The sequence below is a fragment of the Chelon labrosus genome, assembly GCF_963514085.1.
Source record: "Chelon labrosus genome assembly, chromosome: 12".
In the NCBI taxonomy this organism is placed as follows: domain Eukaryota; kingdom Metazoa; phylum Chordata; class Actinopteri; order Mugiliformes; family Mugilidae; genus Chelon; species Chelon labrosus.
This window is the reverse complement of record NC_140345.1, coordinates 412,664-431,291: the sequence shown is the minus strand read 5'-3', so window position 1 is coordinate 431,291 and position 18,628 is coordinate 412,664. Positions and strand designations below refer to the sequence as shown.

General features: G+C 43.5%; 1 protein-coding gene across 1 annotated transcript in view; it reads left to right on the top strand.

Annotated features, from left to right (window-relative positions):
• The window catches only part of LOC311496748 (thrombospondin type-1 domain-containing protein 7A-like), a 443,055-nt gene that overhangs the window by 97,297 nt on the left and 327,130 nt on the right, over positions 1-18,628 (top strand). The window contains exon 2 of the mRNA XM_084556712.1: positions 6,218-7,052. Coding sequence (XP_084412838.1) covers positions 6,218-7,052 — 835 coding nt within the window. The remainder of the gene's footprint in view (positions 1-6,217; positions 7,053-18,628) is intronic.

Below are 18,628 nucleotides of genomic sequence, written 5' to 3'. Positions count from 1 at the left end.
AGCGGAGGGACAGAGTAAGGCTACATGTGAGAGAGAAGAGCGCGATAGAGAGAGTCACAGTGATGCGGGAGGTACCCGCTGTCCCGGAGTGGAGGGCATCTTAGATTATCTTGTCCCGGGCCCAGGCAAGACTGTTAGCTGGCCTGACCTGGAGTAGCGTTTCTTCTTGAAGCATGGATGCAGCAGTCTGCTGCTGAAGGAGCTGGCCCATGTGACCAGCTTGTTGAGTCTCTTCCTGTCCCTCTCTGAGCTCCCACTGCTCCAGCAGCCCACACAGAAAGAACCTATATAAACATATAGATTTTAAAATAGGTTTTGAATATATGGGACATACATAAAATTGGCCGTTTTCATATATACGCATATATGCTTTATATATGCAGCACATACAGTATGTTATCATATATGCTGCATACGTATATATGCAGCATATATGCACAGATAAACTGCATATGGGTTTCATATATCCTCATATACCCACACGGAAAGAACCTATATGAGGATATATGCGCATATATGAAACCTATATGGAGTTTATCTGTGCATATATTCAAAACTTTCCTTTAGGTTTGTGTAAATCAACTTTTTTCAGCTGGTGTCCTGGAAACAAAGTGAAAGTGACTGAGAACAGAGCAATCTCGATTAACCACATCTAATTGTGTGTGTGTGTGTGTATATATATATTAGGGTTGGGCGGGAGCAAAATCTTATATCACGGTAACCGTATATATCGCGGTATGGTTTTTTTCCCCTGTAAATTCAATTAATGGCTTAAAATAACCATACTGTCGCATTTGATCATTTTCCTCTTTTATTTTTATTTGCTCACAGCAGCATAACATTATTTTAAAGAAAAAATAATATAATAAATAATAAGCCACAAAGAATGTGCAAATGTCTGGTTGAACTCCAGCTTTAACTTAAGCTATAGTGTGTGTGCAAATGTAAACACAGAGCTCCAGCTTAATAAGAAATAAAAATAACTAATGACAAAAAGTATTTAAGTTTTACACAAGGTAACAGGTGCATCTTTTGGCTTTCATAATACTGCTTCACATGTTTTAACTTTAAGTGGTGGAAGAGGTTACTGGTGTTTCCACCTCCAGCAGCAACAGTCGCGCGACACTCTTTGCAAAGTATCAGGCTCAGAGAGATGCCGCAGACATCTGCTTTTTCTTTGGTATAAACAGTATTGCAAAATCTCTACCGGTAGACACTTTTATACCGTCACATTTTATAATACCGTCATACCACCCAACCCTAATATATATATACACAATTATATATATATATATATATATATATATATATATATATATATATATAAACACACACACACACAGCTGGATAGTCCAGCGGTTAGTGACGTGGACTAGCACACAGATCAGGTGCTAGGGAACCAGGGCAACCTGATGAGAAATGGGCAAATGGGCTGCTGGAACAAGAAATAGATGGACAAGGGTGGAAAACACGGAACTGTCGGAATGCTACTATTTGAGCAACACCAGAGAGAAGGGATACATGCAGTGAACGTGGGACCAATGGTTACTTCGAAACCCACAATCAAGGCTAACAACAAAACAGCTGTTAGCCCAGTGTTCCAACATCCGCAATCGAAAACTCCTGTCACAGCTAGAGATGACAACAACAATGCTATGGCAAGGGGGCGCCAGGACGACAGGTCAGCGGGGGGATGCCACCATCACCCCCACAATCAGAGATTGGGTGCCAAGCCCCAACAGTTACCAGCCTCAGTACAAGAGCTGCTGACCTGAGAATGAAGATCATGGCACAGTTAGAAGCCTGGAACCCCCGACGAATACCGAAGCTGACTTGTAAAGTACCCTCAGAAGATACATTCAGTAATACACAGGATAAGATGTTACAATCCCTTGTGCCAAGATCCCAGGCAAAACACATTTAGAGGCCCTGTTCAACTAAGAGGCCCTACCAAACCTTATGGTCATGTGATATGACAATTAACCTATAATCTACATAAACTAAGTAAAAGCTGCTGGCTTGTAAGCCCATTGAGCAGCAGAGGATACTTCAAACATTGTAGAACATAAACTAACTAAACGCTGCTGGCTTGTATGGCCCGCTCAGCAGCTAACCATAGCTACCAAGCAACATGAAGACAACATGAACCTGGCCTAAACAACAGTAGTATGCAGCGTGTCATTGGGGTTTTCAAGTGGGCACCTCCTTTCACCGATGTTTCGTTAAGTTAGGCCCACGACACCTCGAGAAGGCTTAACAGTGACTTCCAGCGTCCTGGAGTCACCCCCCTCCACACCGCCACTGCACAACCCTGTTTTCCTCACCATTCGATGTCTATCAACAACTAATATAGCAACTAATAACCATGAGCCAAACAAACAAGATTGATGCGGGCTGAAACACGTAACAAACAAATCTACCATGATTCGCCCCGTTGATGCGGGCTGAAACACGTAACAAACAAACAAATCTAGCATGATTCGCCCCGTTTGATGCGGGCTGAAACACGTAACAAACAAATCTACCATGATTCGCCCCGTTGATGCGGGCTGAAACACGCAAAAAACAAACAAATCTACCATGATTCGCCCCGTTGATGCACGCTGAAACACGTAATAAACAAATCTACCATGATTCGCCCTGTTGATGCGGGCTGAAACACGTAACAAACAAATCTACCATGATTCGTCCCGTTGATGCGGACTGAAACACGTAACAAACAATCTACCATGATTCGCCCCGTTGATGCGGACTGAAACACGTAACAAACAAACAAATCTACCATGATTCGCCCCGTTGATGCGGGCCGAAACACGTAACTCTGCTGCCCGGGACATATTGCTAACCGCAGTCCTCTGGCTTCTTCCTCGTATGCCCAGCTCACTCAGCAGAGCAATCACCGATCTTGCCACAAATCCACGGCAGCCCACTTCTACCGGGCGGACATAAGCCTTCCATCCATTCTGCTCTGCATCTGCTGCTAACTGCATACTTAGCTCTTTTTTGCTCATTAGCCTCCTCAACTCTATCTTCCCACGGGACAGTCAGCTCTATGAAATAGACTACTTTCTCTGGCTCAGACCACAACAGCAGATCTGGCCGTAGTCGGGTGCTAGCTATCTCAGCTGGGCAGTTGCCCATTTAAATCCGCTCTCATCTCCCAGGCTCCTCCTACTCTTAGCTGTCCCATGTTATGCCTGATGCCTGATATTCTCCCTCCCGTACAAACTTAATGCATCTATTCTCTCTGTTAACGGCCATGGAATTTACATTCACCATACACATGCATACTGGAACAGCTGTTAGCCCAGTGTTCCAACATCCTCAATCAAAGCCAAATGCCCAAGTCAACATCAAATGCGGCATATACCCCCTCAGTCAGATCATCACAATTCCGAAGTGGAGCAACAATTAGTCACCTGCTCTACATGGATGACATCAAGCTGTACGCAACATAGGTGATATCCAAGACATCACCACAGGCTAATGGAGCTGCAAGGTCATCAAACACAACCAAGAGAGTGAGGCAGGTGCTGAACGCAATACCAATGGCCAAAGGAGGAGACAGAAGCCACAGATATCAAGACAAGACTCCTCACCATGCACGGAGGGTTTCACCCCAAATCCCTGAGACTGTACACTAAGCGGAAAGAGGGAGGCCGAGGACTAGTTAGCATCAAGGCCACTATCCAGGATGAAACATCAAAAATCCAAGAGTACATCAGAAAAATGGCCACAAAGGATGAACTGCTAAGTGAATGTCTCAGGCAACAGAAACCTGATAAGAGTGCAGAGGAAGAGGAGCAGATCACCTGGAAGGACAAGCCCCTACATGGCATGTACCACCACCAAATTGAAGAAGTGGCTGATATCGAGAAGACCTACCAATGGCTGGAAAAGGCTGGACTCAGAGACAGCACAGAGGCACTGATCATGGCAGCACAAGAACAGGCCCTAGGCACAAGAGCCATAGAGGCCAAGATCTACAAGAGTAGATCAGACCCAAGGTGCAGACTATGCAAAGATGCCCCTGAGACAGTCCAGCACATAGTAGCAGGGTGTAAGATGCTAGCTGGGTCAGCGTAGCTGGAGAGACACAACCAAGTGGCTGGAATAGTGTACAGGAACATCTGTACCCAGTATGGAATAGCACCCAAATCCCAATGAGCCGCACCACAGAAGGTGGCCGAGAACAACAGGGCCAAGGTGCTGTGGCTGAAAGGCCACTCAGCAAGGAAGAAGCCATTACTTCAAAGCAACATAAAAAAGCCAGATTACAGTTTACAAATGCACACAGGGACAAAGACCTTAATTTTTGGAGAACATGAAACAAAAGTGGAACTGTTTGACCCTAATGACCATTGTTACATTTGGAGGAAAAACGGGGAAGCTTGTAAGCCTGAGAACACCATCCCAACTGTGAAGTATGGGGGTGGTAGCATCATGTTGTGGGGCTGTTTTGCTGCAGGAGGAACTGGTGCACTTCATAAAATAGACGGCTTCATGAGGAAAGAACACTATGTGGAAATATTGAAGAAACATCTCAAGACATCAGCCAGGAAGTTAAAGCTTGGGCACAAATAGGTCTTCCAAATGGACAATGACCCTGAGCATACTGCCAAAGTAGTTACAAAGTGGTTTAAGGACAACGAAATCAATGTTTTGGAGTGGCCATCACAAAGCCCCGATCTCAATGGGGGCAGATCTGAAAAGGCGTGTGTGAGCGAGGTGGCCAGAATGGACCAGAATTCCAGCAAACTATTGCTCTCTCTCATCATTGTGGCATTTAGCAAATAGAAATCATTGTGGTAATCCTAACTGACCTAAAACAGGAGAAGTTTAGTCTGATTTAACTTCTGACAGTGAGGAAAAAAGGTTTATGTGTCTTTTAACACAGTGTATGTAAACATCTGGGCCTGTATTCCTAAAGATTCTAAGAATCCTCTAAGAGAGCTCCTAACTTAGCCTAAAAATTCCTAGTTAGGAGTCTTAGCTTAGGAGTGATTCCAGAAAATTCTCAGAGAACTCTTAGCAAGGAATGGACAGAAACTCTTATCTTAGTGAGGAGGTGTGGTTGACCCCGTTGCTAGGTATGAGTCATCATTTCAAGAGGTGTGATTGGTTGATCCTAAAAGCTAGATAAAAGTACACATAATTGGCCTAGAATGGACGTCAACTTAATAGACTTAATAACATAATCTAATCTCTATGAAGACTGTGTAATTATAAATAATACTTTACATAAAAATAAATAAATAGTAAGCTATACTTTAAAAATTATCCTATAAAATGTGTGATTAAACTCAGGCCCACTTGCACAGTATTCACATGCTGATAGTTCTATTTATTTGCTTTCAATCATTTACAACGCTGGTAACATTTTGCACTTCACCCATTTGGTATTAACGAGGGTAAAATGGCTCAGCTTTCATCAATTTCTGTGATTGCTAACCGGCCTAGAAGAAGCAGTGTTGGTTGGTTCACATTTTCCAAAAACCGAACAGCAATGGAGAAGAAATGAAGTAGGAAACCCAACTGGACAGAGGAACTGTGTTTGCTTCTGCATCAACTGGTCAATGAGAATGAAAGTGTTTAGAGACGTAGATTTGGCCCCAAGTCATCACTGCTGCATTGTTGCATTTTTGCATTTTTCCTGTTGCTAAATACCTCAGTGTTGTGATGACTTTAATTTCCGGTGATATTGCGATTGTAACAAGCTTGATTGTCATTCAGTGTTTGGAGAATATCTCTCCTGCCTCTTCTTTCAGCCATTTTCTCCTCTGCTTAAGAAATTCCTAAGGCTCCTAAAAGTCCTCCTCCCTGCTCTTAGCAGATCTCACCTTAGGAGCACTCTTAAGAGCTAAGATTCTTTAGGAATACCTTTTATCTTTACTAGGAGCTACTCCTAACTTTGAGAGGAAATTCTTAGAAAACATCATGATTCTAAGAATTTTCTTAGAATTTGGCCACTAGGAGCAACTCTTAGCGCTAAGAATCTTTAGGAATACGGGCCCTGTTTCAACTGTACATTTCAAATTATGTTACTGGCCTCCTATAGTCATCATCAATGAAGATTTTTGAGGAAATAAAATTCATTCATTATTTTCATTTGAATCTCTTTTGAAAGAGATTTCCTCTGAAGCTTTCTTATAGTCCACCTATTTGTTGTTTCCTATGTTTTCTCTTTGTAATTTGAGCCTGTCCACTTGTTTTGCAGGTCCATGGGGACGATGCATGGGCAGTGACTGTGGCCCTGGGGGCAGCCAAAGCCGAGCAGTCTGGTGTGCCCATGTGGATGGCTGGACAACACTTCACACCAACTGTGACCAGGTCCAGCGTCCCTCCAATCAGAGAAACTGTTTCCGTGTGTGTGACTGGCACAAGGACCTTTATGGCTGGAAACTGGGCACCTGGAATGAGTGTGTGCCAATATCGGCAAGGACCTTTGGGGTCCCACAGCTGTTCACATGCAGTGGAGGCGAAGAGGGCATTCAGACACGGGAAGTGGGCTGTATACTCAAGTCAGATGGGTCCCTAGCTGAGGATGCCATCTGTGAGTACTTTGAGCCCAAGCCTCGCCTGGAGCAGGCATGTTTGATCCCTTGCCCTCAGGACTGTGTGGTTTCTGAGTATTTGCCATGGACATCCTGCTCTAAAACATGCGGAACAGGCCTGAGGAACAGAGTGCGCAGTCTCCTGGTTCCTCCGCTTTTTGGAGGCGCTGTCTGCCCCAACCTAACTGAGTTCCAGTCTTGTAGACCAGGTCCCTGCGTAGGTTCCGAGGGCATGTACAATCTCAGGGTTGGACCGTGGAACCCTTGCACCCTCCCACAGACTCGGACTGCACGCCAAATCAAACGCAGGAAAGGTAAAGGCCAGGGACTCAGGGAGCGAACAGGAGTCAAAGATCTCGAGACCAGGGAGCTTATCCAGAAGAAACGGACCAGGAACCGCCTTAACTGGCAAGAGAGTCCCTTCTGGGACATCCAGGTGGGCTACCAGATTAGGGATGTGACCTGCATACACAGGAACGGGAGCGCTGTGGGACGCAAGTGAGTGGCAATGTTTTTATGTTCATGTGAGAGTAAATTAATATTAAAGTTAATGTGTTTTCTTTCACTGAGCACCATTATTCACTATTTCAGCTTACCTTCTTAGAGTTTGGTGAACGATCTGTCCTAACTGTATTTTAAAAGCAGATCTAAGGCCACTAGCAACATGGAGAATTTGGTGGTAGAAACCAAAGGTGTTCTCTAACTTTTCTATTGGTCATCACCACAAAGCTGAGATTCATTCACACTGCCAAATATTTATCCACTTATGATCATTATCACTCACTGATTTCTGTTAAAATGACCTGGGGCCTCATGTACAAAGACTTGTGTGGATTTCCTACTGAAACGTGGCGCACGCTTAGATTCAAAAGCACATTTCCTTTATACATTCCAATCAACGTGAAATTGAACGCACCTGTTGTACCCGACCCCTCCCTGTCAATGCCCCCTTTTCTCGTCTCGTTCAAAGTATTACTTCCAACGCGCAAAAACGATATGCCAAGTTGATGTCAGCAGCTCACCACCCCCACTGAGAACAGTGTGAGCGTGTTGCCGCCTACCACCCCTGAGGTGCCGGATGGGTTTGAACCTCTTCAGATCGATAGTCTTCTTCCATAGCCTCACCGAACTCCTCCCACGCCCGAGTTTTTGCCTCAGCGACTGCCCTCGCCGCGGACCACCTAGCCATCCGGTACCGGTCAGCTGCTTCAGGAGACCCACAGACCAGCCATGCCCTGTAGGCCTCCTTCTTCAGCCTGACGGCTCCCCTCACCTCTGGTCCACCAGCGGGTTCGGGGGTTACCAGCACCAGCGACCTTGCGGCCACAACTTGCAACAACCGCCCACCTTCACAATGGCGGAGCGGAACATGGCCCATTCGGACTCAATGTCCCCCACCACCCCCGTGACGCGGTTGAAGCTCTGCCGGAGGTGGGAGTTGAAGACCATCTTGACAGGTTCTTCCCCCAGGTGTTCCCAGCAGACCCTCACTACTCGTTTGGGCCTACCAGGTCTGTGTTTGTCTAAATGCCGCTGCTGTCACAAAGCAGAGCAGGCTCATCTTGCTCCTCCTCCCCGTCTCGTGCATTACACACAATGAGAGAAAGAGTGGGGCTGTTTCGTTATATTTTCTGGCTGAAAATGAAACGATAGCAAGTTGTATTATTTGTAAAAATAGTACAACTTGCTGTAAGATACAGTGGTAACACAACAAACTTGCATAATCATATGGAAATTTTTAAAATCCCCACCCACCTGCCCACAGACCCCTGAAAAGAAGAAAAGAAGTGCACCAAAGGGGAGAAATGTTGTCTTATTTTTGTATTGTATTGTACTTCCTAAACACTTCCTAACATTTATAATATTTGTTGTGGAGTGGTATTTTTTGTTTGGTAAACTTTGTTTATTTAAGAAAAAAAATCCAGAAAGTAGTGCAATGAAGGGAGAGATTTAGTTTTATCATTCATTAATACACAGGATTTAGATGTAACAATCCCTTGTGCCAAAATCCCAGGCAAAACACATTTTAGAGGCCCTGTCCAGCTAAGAAATCCTAACAAACCTACAGTCATATGATATGACGCTTAACCTATAATCTAAATAAACTAAGTAAATGCTGCTGGCTTGTATGACCCGCTCAGCAGCTGACGCTATCTCAAACCTTGTGAAATATTCAGTAAGATGTTATAATCCCTTGTGCCAAGATCCCAAGCAAGACACATTTAGAGGCCCTGTTCAACTAAGAGACCCTACCAAACCTGTGGTCATGTGATATGACAATTAACCTATACTCAGCCCGAGACAACGCCAACAACCAACCACAATGGATGAACAGGAAAAAGAAATGAGAGGTGCCAATACACCATCAATCAAATCCCGCCGGGATAGGCGCATCCTGTCTCTCCCCCTCCCACCAACGGAAGGAGGGGCAGACATCCATTAAGAAAACAATAAAATAAATAAATAAATAACTAAATAACAAAAGCTGAAGAATACTGTCAGTAGCACAAAGTCCCGGTTGTCCGAAGGCACTAGCAAGCAACAGCAGTATGCAGCATGTCATTGGGGTTTTCAAGTGGGCACCTCCCTTCACCGATGTTTCGTTAAGTTAGGCCCACGACACCTCGAGAAGGCTTAACAGTGAATTCCAGCGTCCTGGAGTCACCCCCCTCCACACTGCCACTGCAAAACCTGTTTTTCTCACCATTTCTCACCATTAATATTAGACAACAACTAATATTTCAATAATTAGCCTAGTCCTTTATAAATCACGAAACAAACAAAACCACCATGGTTCGCCCCGTTAATGCGGACTGAACCACGAACCAAACAAACAAATCTACCGTGAATCGCCCCGTTAATGCGGACTAAAACACGACACAAACAAACGAAACACGAACCAATCGACCACATCTATAATAATTTGCAAGCACACTAACGTCACGCAGCCATCCTTACCTTTAGCTAGCTCCCCAGCTAGCATGCTTTCTACGAACCCATAGCCACTCGCTCGCTCTCTCTGCTGCCTGAGACATGTTAGATACCGTAGTCCTCTGGCTCCTTCCCCGTATGCCCAGCTCGCTCAGAAGAGCAATCGCCGATTTTGCTACAAATCCACGGCATCCCACTTCTACCGGGCGGAGATAAACCTTCCATCCATTCTGCTCTGTGTCTGCTGCTAACTCTGCATACTTAGCTCTCTTACGCTCGTTAGCCTCCTCAACTCTATCTTCCCACGGGACAGTCAGCTCTATGAAATAGACTACTTTCTCTGGCTCAGACCACAACAGCAGATCTGGCCGTAGTCGAGTGCTAACTATCTCGGTTGGAATAACCAGTTGTCCATTTAAATCCGCTCTCATCTGCCAGGCTCCTCCTACTCTTAGCTGTCCCGTGTTATGCCTGATGCCTGATAGTCTAGCCTTTTCTCCCTCCCGTACAAACTTAATACATCTATTCTCTCTGTTAACGGCCATGGAATTTACATTCACCCGTTTTTCCTCAATTGCGGCTGCTAAACATTTCAGTACCTGGTTGTGACGCCAGGTATAACGTCCTTGGGAAAGACTAACCTTACAACCTGTCAGAATATGTCTAAGCGTGCAGGCACAAGTGCACAGTGGACAGGCAGCATCTTCACCTACCCACTGGTTTAGGTTCTGGGGAGTTGGCAGCACATCATAAGTAGCCCCTAACATAAATCTAATCCTGCTAGTCTCCATGCTCCAAAGCTCTCTCCACTTCAACTTCCTTTTCTCCACACTCTCCCAGTTCACCGACTGACCCTGCTTAGCCTGCGACACTGCCTTAGAGCATCTAACTGCTTCTTCTTGTTTCCGTACCTCTTCCACTACCATCTTTCTCCTTTCTACTGCTGATGCCTTGCTCCATAGAGGTTTCCCTGCACACAGCCCTAGGCCTCCACGCCCTTGCTGTACATTGCCTATGATATCTCTATGCCAAAGAGCTGCCTGTGCTTGCTGTACTGCCTCTTTTGGTTTCCACTTTCTCCCTGTCTTAACAATAGGTGCTGCGCTCCTAACCACTGGACCCTTTGACTGAGTAAGAGTCATTTCCAGTCTAACTTTAGCACACTTAAACTCCTCTGTCAAGCTGGTAACTGGGAGCTCCAATATGCCTTTCCCATACAAGGCTGTGCCGCTTAAGCAGCGTGGGACACCGAGCCATTTTCTGATAAATGAATTAATCATCCTTTCTAACTTTTCTACCTTTGAAAGGGCAACCTCATACACTGTTAGCGGCCACATTAGCCGGGGCAATAAACCAAATTGCAAGCACCATAATTTTAACTTCCCTGGTAGCCCTGACCGGTCTATACTTGAAATACCTTGAATCGTTTCCTGCCTCACCCCTTCAAACTGCGCCTTATCACTAAGACTTGCATCATACCATCTTCCCAAGCTCTTCACTGGCTCCTCTAGCACTGTGGGAACCACCTCATCATTTATGACAAACTTCTTATCTACTACCTTTCCTTTAACAATAGAAATACTCCTAGATTTAATAGGCTTCACTTTCATCCTAGCCCACTGCAGGTTGCTATTTAGCTTATCCAGCAATCTTCTGGTACAAGGAGCGGTTGACGTTGCTGTCGTCATGTCGTCCATGTAGGCCCTGATTGGGGGGAGGCGAAGCCCTCCTTGCAGCCTTTCTCCACCTACCACCCATTTGGAAGCCCTAATAATGACCTCCATAGCCATTGTAAAGGCTAGTGGAGAGATTGTACACCCTGCCATAATGCCTACCTCCAGCTGCTGCCATGCTGTAGAGTACTCTGCTCTGGTAAAGCAGAGTATAATTGTATTGTAGTTTCTGAACACTGCCTGAAAAAGAATTTGTTTTTATTTGTCCTCAAGTGATCATTTTGTGTTGTTTCTGAACAAAAACTTTTATTGTGATAATATTTTCTATTTACTTGTAAACTTTGCCCAAATTCTGTACTGGATTTTAACTGATTAATAATCCAAAAGGCAAATCACAAAAATACTTAAATGTCATGAAAATTCATTCAGATTTAGATTGATTCAGATTGATGACGCATCCACCGTAATTATTAAAAAGAATCGATATCGGTATCGGCAATACCAGCCCTGTATTTACTTGGTATTGGATTGATACCAAATCTAGCGGTATCGCATACCTCTAGTTGACAGCTCTGCTCCTCTCTTTACCTGAATGTCCAGAACATACGGTCGCAGGTCAGATGATACGACTATAAAGTCAATCATCGACGTATGACCTAGGCTGTCATGGGGCCAAGATGTTTGAACATGGTGTTAGTTATAGACAAACTGCGACTCGCACAGAAGTCCAATAACTGAACACCGCTCGGGTTCAGTTCCTCCCAATCACGCTCCTCCAGGTCATGCTGTCATTGCCCACATGAGCGTTGAAGTCTCCCAGCAGGACAATGGAGTCCCCAGTCGGGGCGCCATCCAGCGTCCGTCCTAGGGCCCGGGTACTCTGAACTGCTGTTCGGCGCATATGTGCAGACAACAGTCAGGACCTGTTCCCCGACCCAAAGGCGCAGGGAAGCAACACTTTCGTCCACCCGGGAGAACCCCAACGTACAGGCAGATAGTCCAGGGGCAAGCAAAAAGCCCACCCCGGCCTTCCGCCTCTCACCCGGAGCAACTCCAGCAATGAAGAGAGTCCAACCCCTCTCAAGGACTTGGGTTCCAGACCCGATGCTATGTGTCGAGGTGAGGCCGACTATATCTAGTCCATAGCGCTCAATCTCTTCCACAAGGTCCGGCTCCTTCCCCGCCAGAGAGGTGACATTCCATGTCCCAAAAGCCAGCTTCCATAACCGAGGATCAGACCCCCAAGGCCCCTGTCTTGATCTGCTGCCCGATCCACAAAGCACCGGGACCCTTCATGCTCCTCCTGCAGGTGGTGGGGCTACAGGGAGTTGCCCCCTTTTAAATATGCAAATTATATTTAATGACCCTGCACCTGAAATTCCCCTCTCTGCACGATCAGAAAATGAAAACATAAGAATGAGTAAGACGGAAAAAAATAAGAACTCCACAGAAAGCGAATTGGAGACACTACTCACTGAAGTGGAGGTGCGCAAAAATGTACTCTTTGGCAGCTGTCCTCTGTGCGCCACAATGTTGGTTAATTGCATTTGCGCATCACATATGATCTGTACATTGATCGAATGAAAATGTTTCCTGTTGACATATACAAATTCATCATGTGATGGTGCTTTTATAGCAATGTGTGTGCAGTCAATAGCTCCGATTACATTCGGAAAACCGGCTCTCGCTGCAAATTGCGCTTTAATGTTGACCTGTTCAGATGCATTGTATTGGAATTTGATATACCCGTCTGACATGTGGATAATTCCGTCCCACACGGCTTGCATGGCTCTGCTCAGGGTCGACCGGCAGTTCCGGTCGGTTGGACTAATAGTTTTCAGATTTATTTATTATGACAGTTTCCCAGCATCACCTCTAAGTGTCGGCAAAGGATCAACAGCTGTAGTAGCCAGCGTATGCCAGCCATGAGGTTGGCGTGAGGCACGTACATGTTCGCGGTCATTTCACTCTTGATGCATTTGAACTTTTCCGTGAACAAGAACATACGGAACGTTTTTGTGCGCACGCATCCTTCGTACATGAGGCCGCTGGTCCCTTGTCGCAACATTGCTGGTAATCTCCTTTTGGTGTGTGTTTTCAGTACTTTTAGACTTCCTTACCTTTACTGAGGCATTTACTCTGAAGCCCAATGATTTTGAATAAATAAGTAATTCTTTAATGATTGTCAAATACTTCCAGTCTTTATGAAGTAGAGAGGTCTCCTAAAAATGTTTATAACTCTGTTTCATCAGACATCTCAAAAACAGATGATAAATACTCCATTTATCAGTATCAAAACTGTATTTTAAAATCAGATTGAAAACGTCAGGCCTGCAGTAGAGGTAATGCAATTAATGTTGTATGTCTATTTATACATTTATACCTATGTGTGTCTGTATTTTAATGATTATTTTTTTGTCATTCAAACCCTACTTGTATTTTCGTAGCCGTCATCTTTAGGCATACTGGTCCTTAAGTCAGCGGCTTTTTAACAACACATAGCAGAGGATATTTATTGGTTGTGTCTTTGTGTCAATTTGAAGTCATGTCATTGCACAATAAAAGCCAAGATATCCTGCTCAACCTGAACCAAAGTCCAGCAGGAAGAAATTAGTCTTCAACAATTACAAATGCTCTAAAGTCTGGCCATCTTTGATTTAAAAGGGTAGGCTGTTTCACAGTTTAAAAACAAGTAATACAATTTTAAACTGCATTCTAAAGTATAGTGGAAGCCAATATAGAGAGGACAATATAGGTATGATGTGATCACAATGTTTTTTACTGTCAAAAGGCGAGCTGCTGCATTCTGCACAGCCTGCAGGCAACATATTGATTGGTCAAGTCCAATTTACAGAGAATTGCAGTAATTTAAACAAGAGGCATGAATTATCTTCTCCAAATCATGTTGGGGGGAGATAGGCCTTTACTAAAAAGCCTTGATTGAATTGAATTGTCTTGACCACTGAACTGTTTATCAAGAGGCAGAGTCAAAAATCGCAACTACCAGAACAGAACTTTCTGTGTTTTGCCTTGTAGTTTTAAATGTGATCTTTTATGAAAAAATAAGAAATTAAGCGTTTCTCTTGCTACACCACACAGTCACATTGCCATAGTAAATCTTTGTAAATAAATGTCAATGGGAAGTTAAACATCTTAGCCAAGGCAAAGCTTCAAAAGATGAGCATCTCTTGTGAATGATGGAAAAAAGCAAGTCAGCATTTACTACTTGAATTAAACATTCAGCGAGTACTAATATCCAAAATGCATGCAGTAGTTGTATGATTGCTTTCATTTATAGCAGTAGACCCTAGTGGGATATAACCTCTTGCTCTGGCATTATTATTGCTGTGAGCTACAAAGTCACACTCTCAGTTTCATTGTTCCTAAGGCAGTTCTGATGTTTCTTCAAAAACAAAACTCTTTTCTCTGACTGGTGAATTGATAATAAGGCTAATTATGCTTATTGATTGTCTTGTCTTGGGAGGAGCACAGTATCTCTTGGTCTACATCTGACAAAAAGTCAAAGTCAAGTCAAATCAAATGTAAGAAGCAATTGAGCTGCTGATATGTGATTATGTTTTCAAGTGCATACCTCCCAGATTTCCATGCATTCATCTTTCCAGGAATATATCCGTAGTCATTATCCTCACAGGTATACTAATGTCAGCAAGCCTGGAAGTAGTCTCGTGCAGTTTTGTTTTTCTGCTCTCTGTTATAATTTCAGCTAAAGTGACACTAGAAGAAGGATCTCCAGTGATTTTCAGCACACATGGTCATGCAAGGTGTAAAATGCTGTTCTGCTCAGCTGATTTGTCTAGTCACAAGGACAGTGATCTTTTAGCTCAGCCATTAAAATCCTACATTTGTTTGTGTTGGTCACAACATGAAAAAAAATTCTTAATGCAAATATGATCAAGTACACACACGATTCTTAGGTTTTTAACAGTTTCCACACAACTAAAGTTGAATTTGCTCCATCCTGCTGTCTTAAGAAGAATAAGGATTTACAGTGCATCCGGAAAAGTATTTACAGCGCTTCACTTTTTCCACATTTTGTTATGTTACAGCCTTATTCAAAAATGGATTAGATTCATTTTCTCCCCAAAATTCTACATACAACACCTCATAATGACTACGTGAAAAAAGTTTAAAAATTTATTAAAGATAAAAAACTGAGAAATCACATGTACCTAAGTATTCACTTGCTCAATACTTTGTTGATGCACCTTTGGCGGCAATTACAGCCCCAAGTCTTTTTGAATATGATGCCACAAGCTTGGCACACCTATTGTTGGCCAGTTTTGCCTATTCCTCTTTGCAGCACCTCTCAAGCTCCTCCAGGTCGGATGGGACTCGTTGGTGCACAGCCATTTTCAGATCACTCCAGAGATGTTTGATTGGATCAAGTCTGGGCTCTGGCTGGGCCACTCAAGGACATTCACAGAGTTGTCTAGAATCCACTCCTTTGATATCTTGGCTGTGGGCTTAGGGTCGTTGTCCTGCTGAAAGATGAACCGTCGCTCCAGTCTCAGGACTCAGGTTTTCATCCAGGATGTTTCTGTACATTGCAGTATTCTCTGTACATTGCTATCCTGACTAGTCTCCCATTTCCTGCCCCTGAAATACATCCCTACAGCATGATGCTGTGTCTGGTTTTATTCTGTCCACTACGTGTGTGGCTCTACACAAAGTGACAGATAGCTAAACAGACGTGCCAGGCACTGAAAGGTTAATGATGACTCAGACGTGGAAGTAAAGTTGAAGGCTGTTTACTTGTAAATCTTTGTCAAGTAGCTTTCTTACAATGCCAGACTCTTTTTGTGAAACTGAAAATAAATACAGAAAAAATGTTCTTAATGTACAAAAAAAACAATATAATAATGTTAATAGTTGCTAAATACAACAAACTAGACAGTAGAGCCTGACCGATAAAGGATTTTGAAGGCCGATACCGATACAAATATTTGTTGGTTTTAAAATCCGATATATCGGCCGATATTTTTTTTTTCAGAAACGCACAACAAAACATTAACAGATTTCCCTAACATTAGTTATTTGTAGTTATTTATGAGTTTTAACTAAAATAATATGATAATGCATCCCTTTACCTGCACTTTTTAAATTCTTTCCATCAAGCTACATCAAACCATTTTCAATTTCTGCTGCCTGCCTTCTAAAACCTACTATTTAGCGATCTAAATCCATTATGTGACTCGTTAATGCTGCGGCTGAACGACAGTCTGCAACGCACACTTGGCGTCATTGGATTTTACACACATGTAAAAGAAAAGCTAACTTTTGTGCACAAGCTACGTTTGATACTTTTTCTCTATGTATAAATGTTCACTCCTCGCAAGTCTAACTTACATTTTACAATGCAGGGACTGTAACTAGAGATATGCTAGTTATAAATACAGTAGTCATTACAGTACTTTATTTAGGCAGAATAAGTTCGTTGTGGTTTCCAAGCTCATTAATGTTAACGTTAGCGGTCTTCCACTGATAGTGGCATTAGCTAGCTTTGTGGTTAGCTAGTCTATGATGAGCCATAATTTAGCAATTCAGTACGTTTACATGGTCTTTAGTATCCCGATTTTGAGGCTTATCCCGGCTTTGAGCATATTCGGGATATGGTGTTTACATGGAACACAGAGAAACCCGGTTATTCATATCCCCGTATACATGATAAATAACAGTATCCCGTTTTCCGATCGCTGCATCCTATCTGCGCATGCGTGTTTTACGTCTTTTTCAATGTTTTCCAACGCGACCTAACTTGTTCAACGGAGCGAGGTGGAAAACCAGCGTCACGTAGCTTTTCCGCAACAGATTTGAATACATCAGTATGTCGGTGTTTTCTGCATCTAAACACGTCGTTATGTTTAGTTCTTTCATTACTTTAAGGGAAAACTCTGTCTCTTCATCGCTCCAAAAGTGAGACGTTCTCGTTGCCGCCATGTTGTTTGTATATCTAGTGCGTCACTTGGCGTCACTCGCGCATGCGCAGACAGTGGGCAGCCGTCAGAAATCGGGATAAGGTGTATACATGCTTCAGTATCCCGGCTTCTATCGGAGTACTCCAGGTAGCAAAGCCGGGTTTCTTGAAATCGGGAAATGAGCATATCCCGATTTCTGAATTCGGGATATGGTGTTTACATGGACAAACACGAAATCGGGATACTTCAATATCCCGATCAAATTCGGGATACTAAAGACCATGTAAACGTGGTCATGGATAACAATGGATAAATGTAAAACATACATTTTCAATATAACAGGCCAAGGAGAGATGATACGTCTCATTGCTATAACTGTCACGCTATTAAAGAAATACTTCAGTCACATTGTCAAAAGTTAAAAGGACAGTCAGTCAACTACACTGTAACAACGTAACGTAATTAGCTAATTCCGCTTCACTCTCGGCTTATTTAACAGCAGCAAAACTGGACATGATAGTCACGAATTTTGTCATGCTTATTTGAGTTAAGAGAACTGATGGGGATGTTCTTTTAATTGTTATTCAAGCAATGTATGTCTCGTGACCAACTCACCATGAACACACTTCACCGATGATCCACCTCGCAGATAACTCTCTGCCCGACTCTGGCTGGATCAGCAGGTTGCAGGATGTGTGGCGCTTGCCAACAGGGACGCTGTAGAGTGCCCTCTGGTGGACAAACTAAACTATACAACGCCAACACTCATGACATGGTTGAAGGGTGTTTCGTTTTTATTTTATTTTTGAAATATTCATTTATCGGCCATTATAAATGCCGATACCGATAGTTTTGAAAATGCCTAATATCGGCCGATAATATCGGCCGGCCGATATATCGGTCGGGCTCTACTAGACAGGTAGCTGCAATACATGTGACAAAAAAGCAATCTTACCATTAGGTTTTTAAATCTTCACAAATATGAAATAAATGACAAAGTATTCATCTATTCTTATCCATAAAGATGTAACACATAATATAAACTTACGAACAAAGCTTCTCCAAGGCTTCAACATGGACTGATGCAATGGATTGAACAAAGAGTGCTCTGGAGCATACTGCCATGCAGATAACAAATCCAAGATGGCTGGTCTGAACTATGACCCTAACCATGTGATCTCTAATGACCAACAGAAAACAAGGACTTTAAAAGGACCAGAAGGAGACACTAGAATCATTTTCACCTACAGGTGTAACATTATACTCCCCATCTGGTATTGAATACAATACCACTAACATTGCCCCATAGAGTCCAACAAAACATAAGAAAATAATGCAAGGAACTGTCCATGGTAGAGGCTTAGGGAGACATAAGTACCACTACTTCAGTTACTGGCCTGAGAAAGGTCTTAACAGTCCCACCTTTGGTGACCTTTAGCTCAAGCTTCCTGACCTTTCCATCGCTTCCAGGGTGAGTCTTGGTGACAAGAGCCATGGGCCACAGGTTTCTTTTCACCTGAGTGTCTTTGAGTAG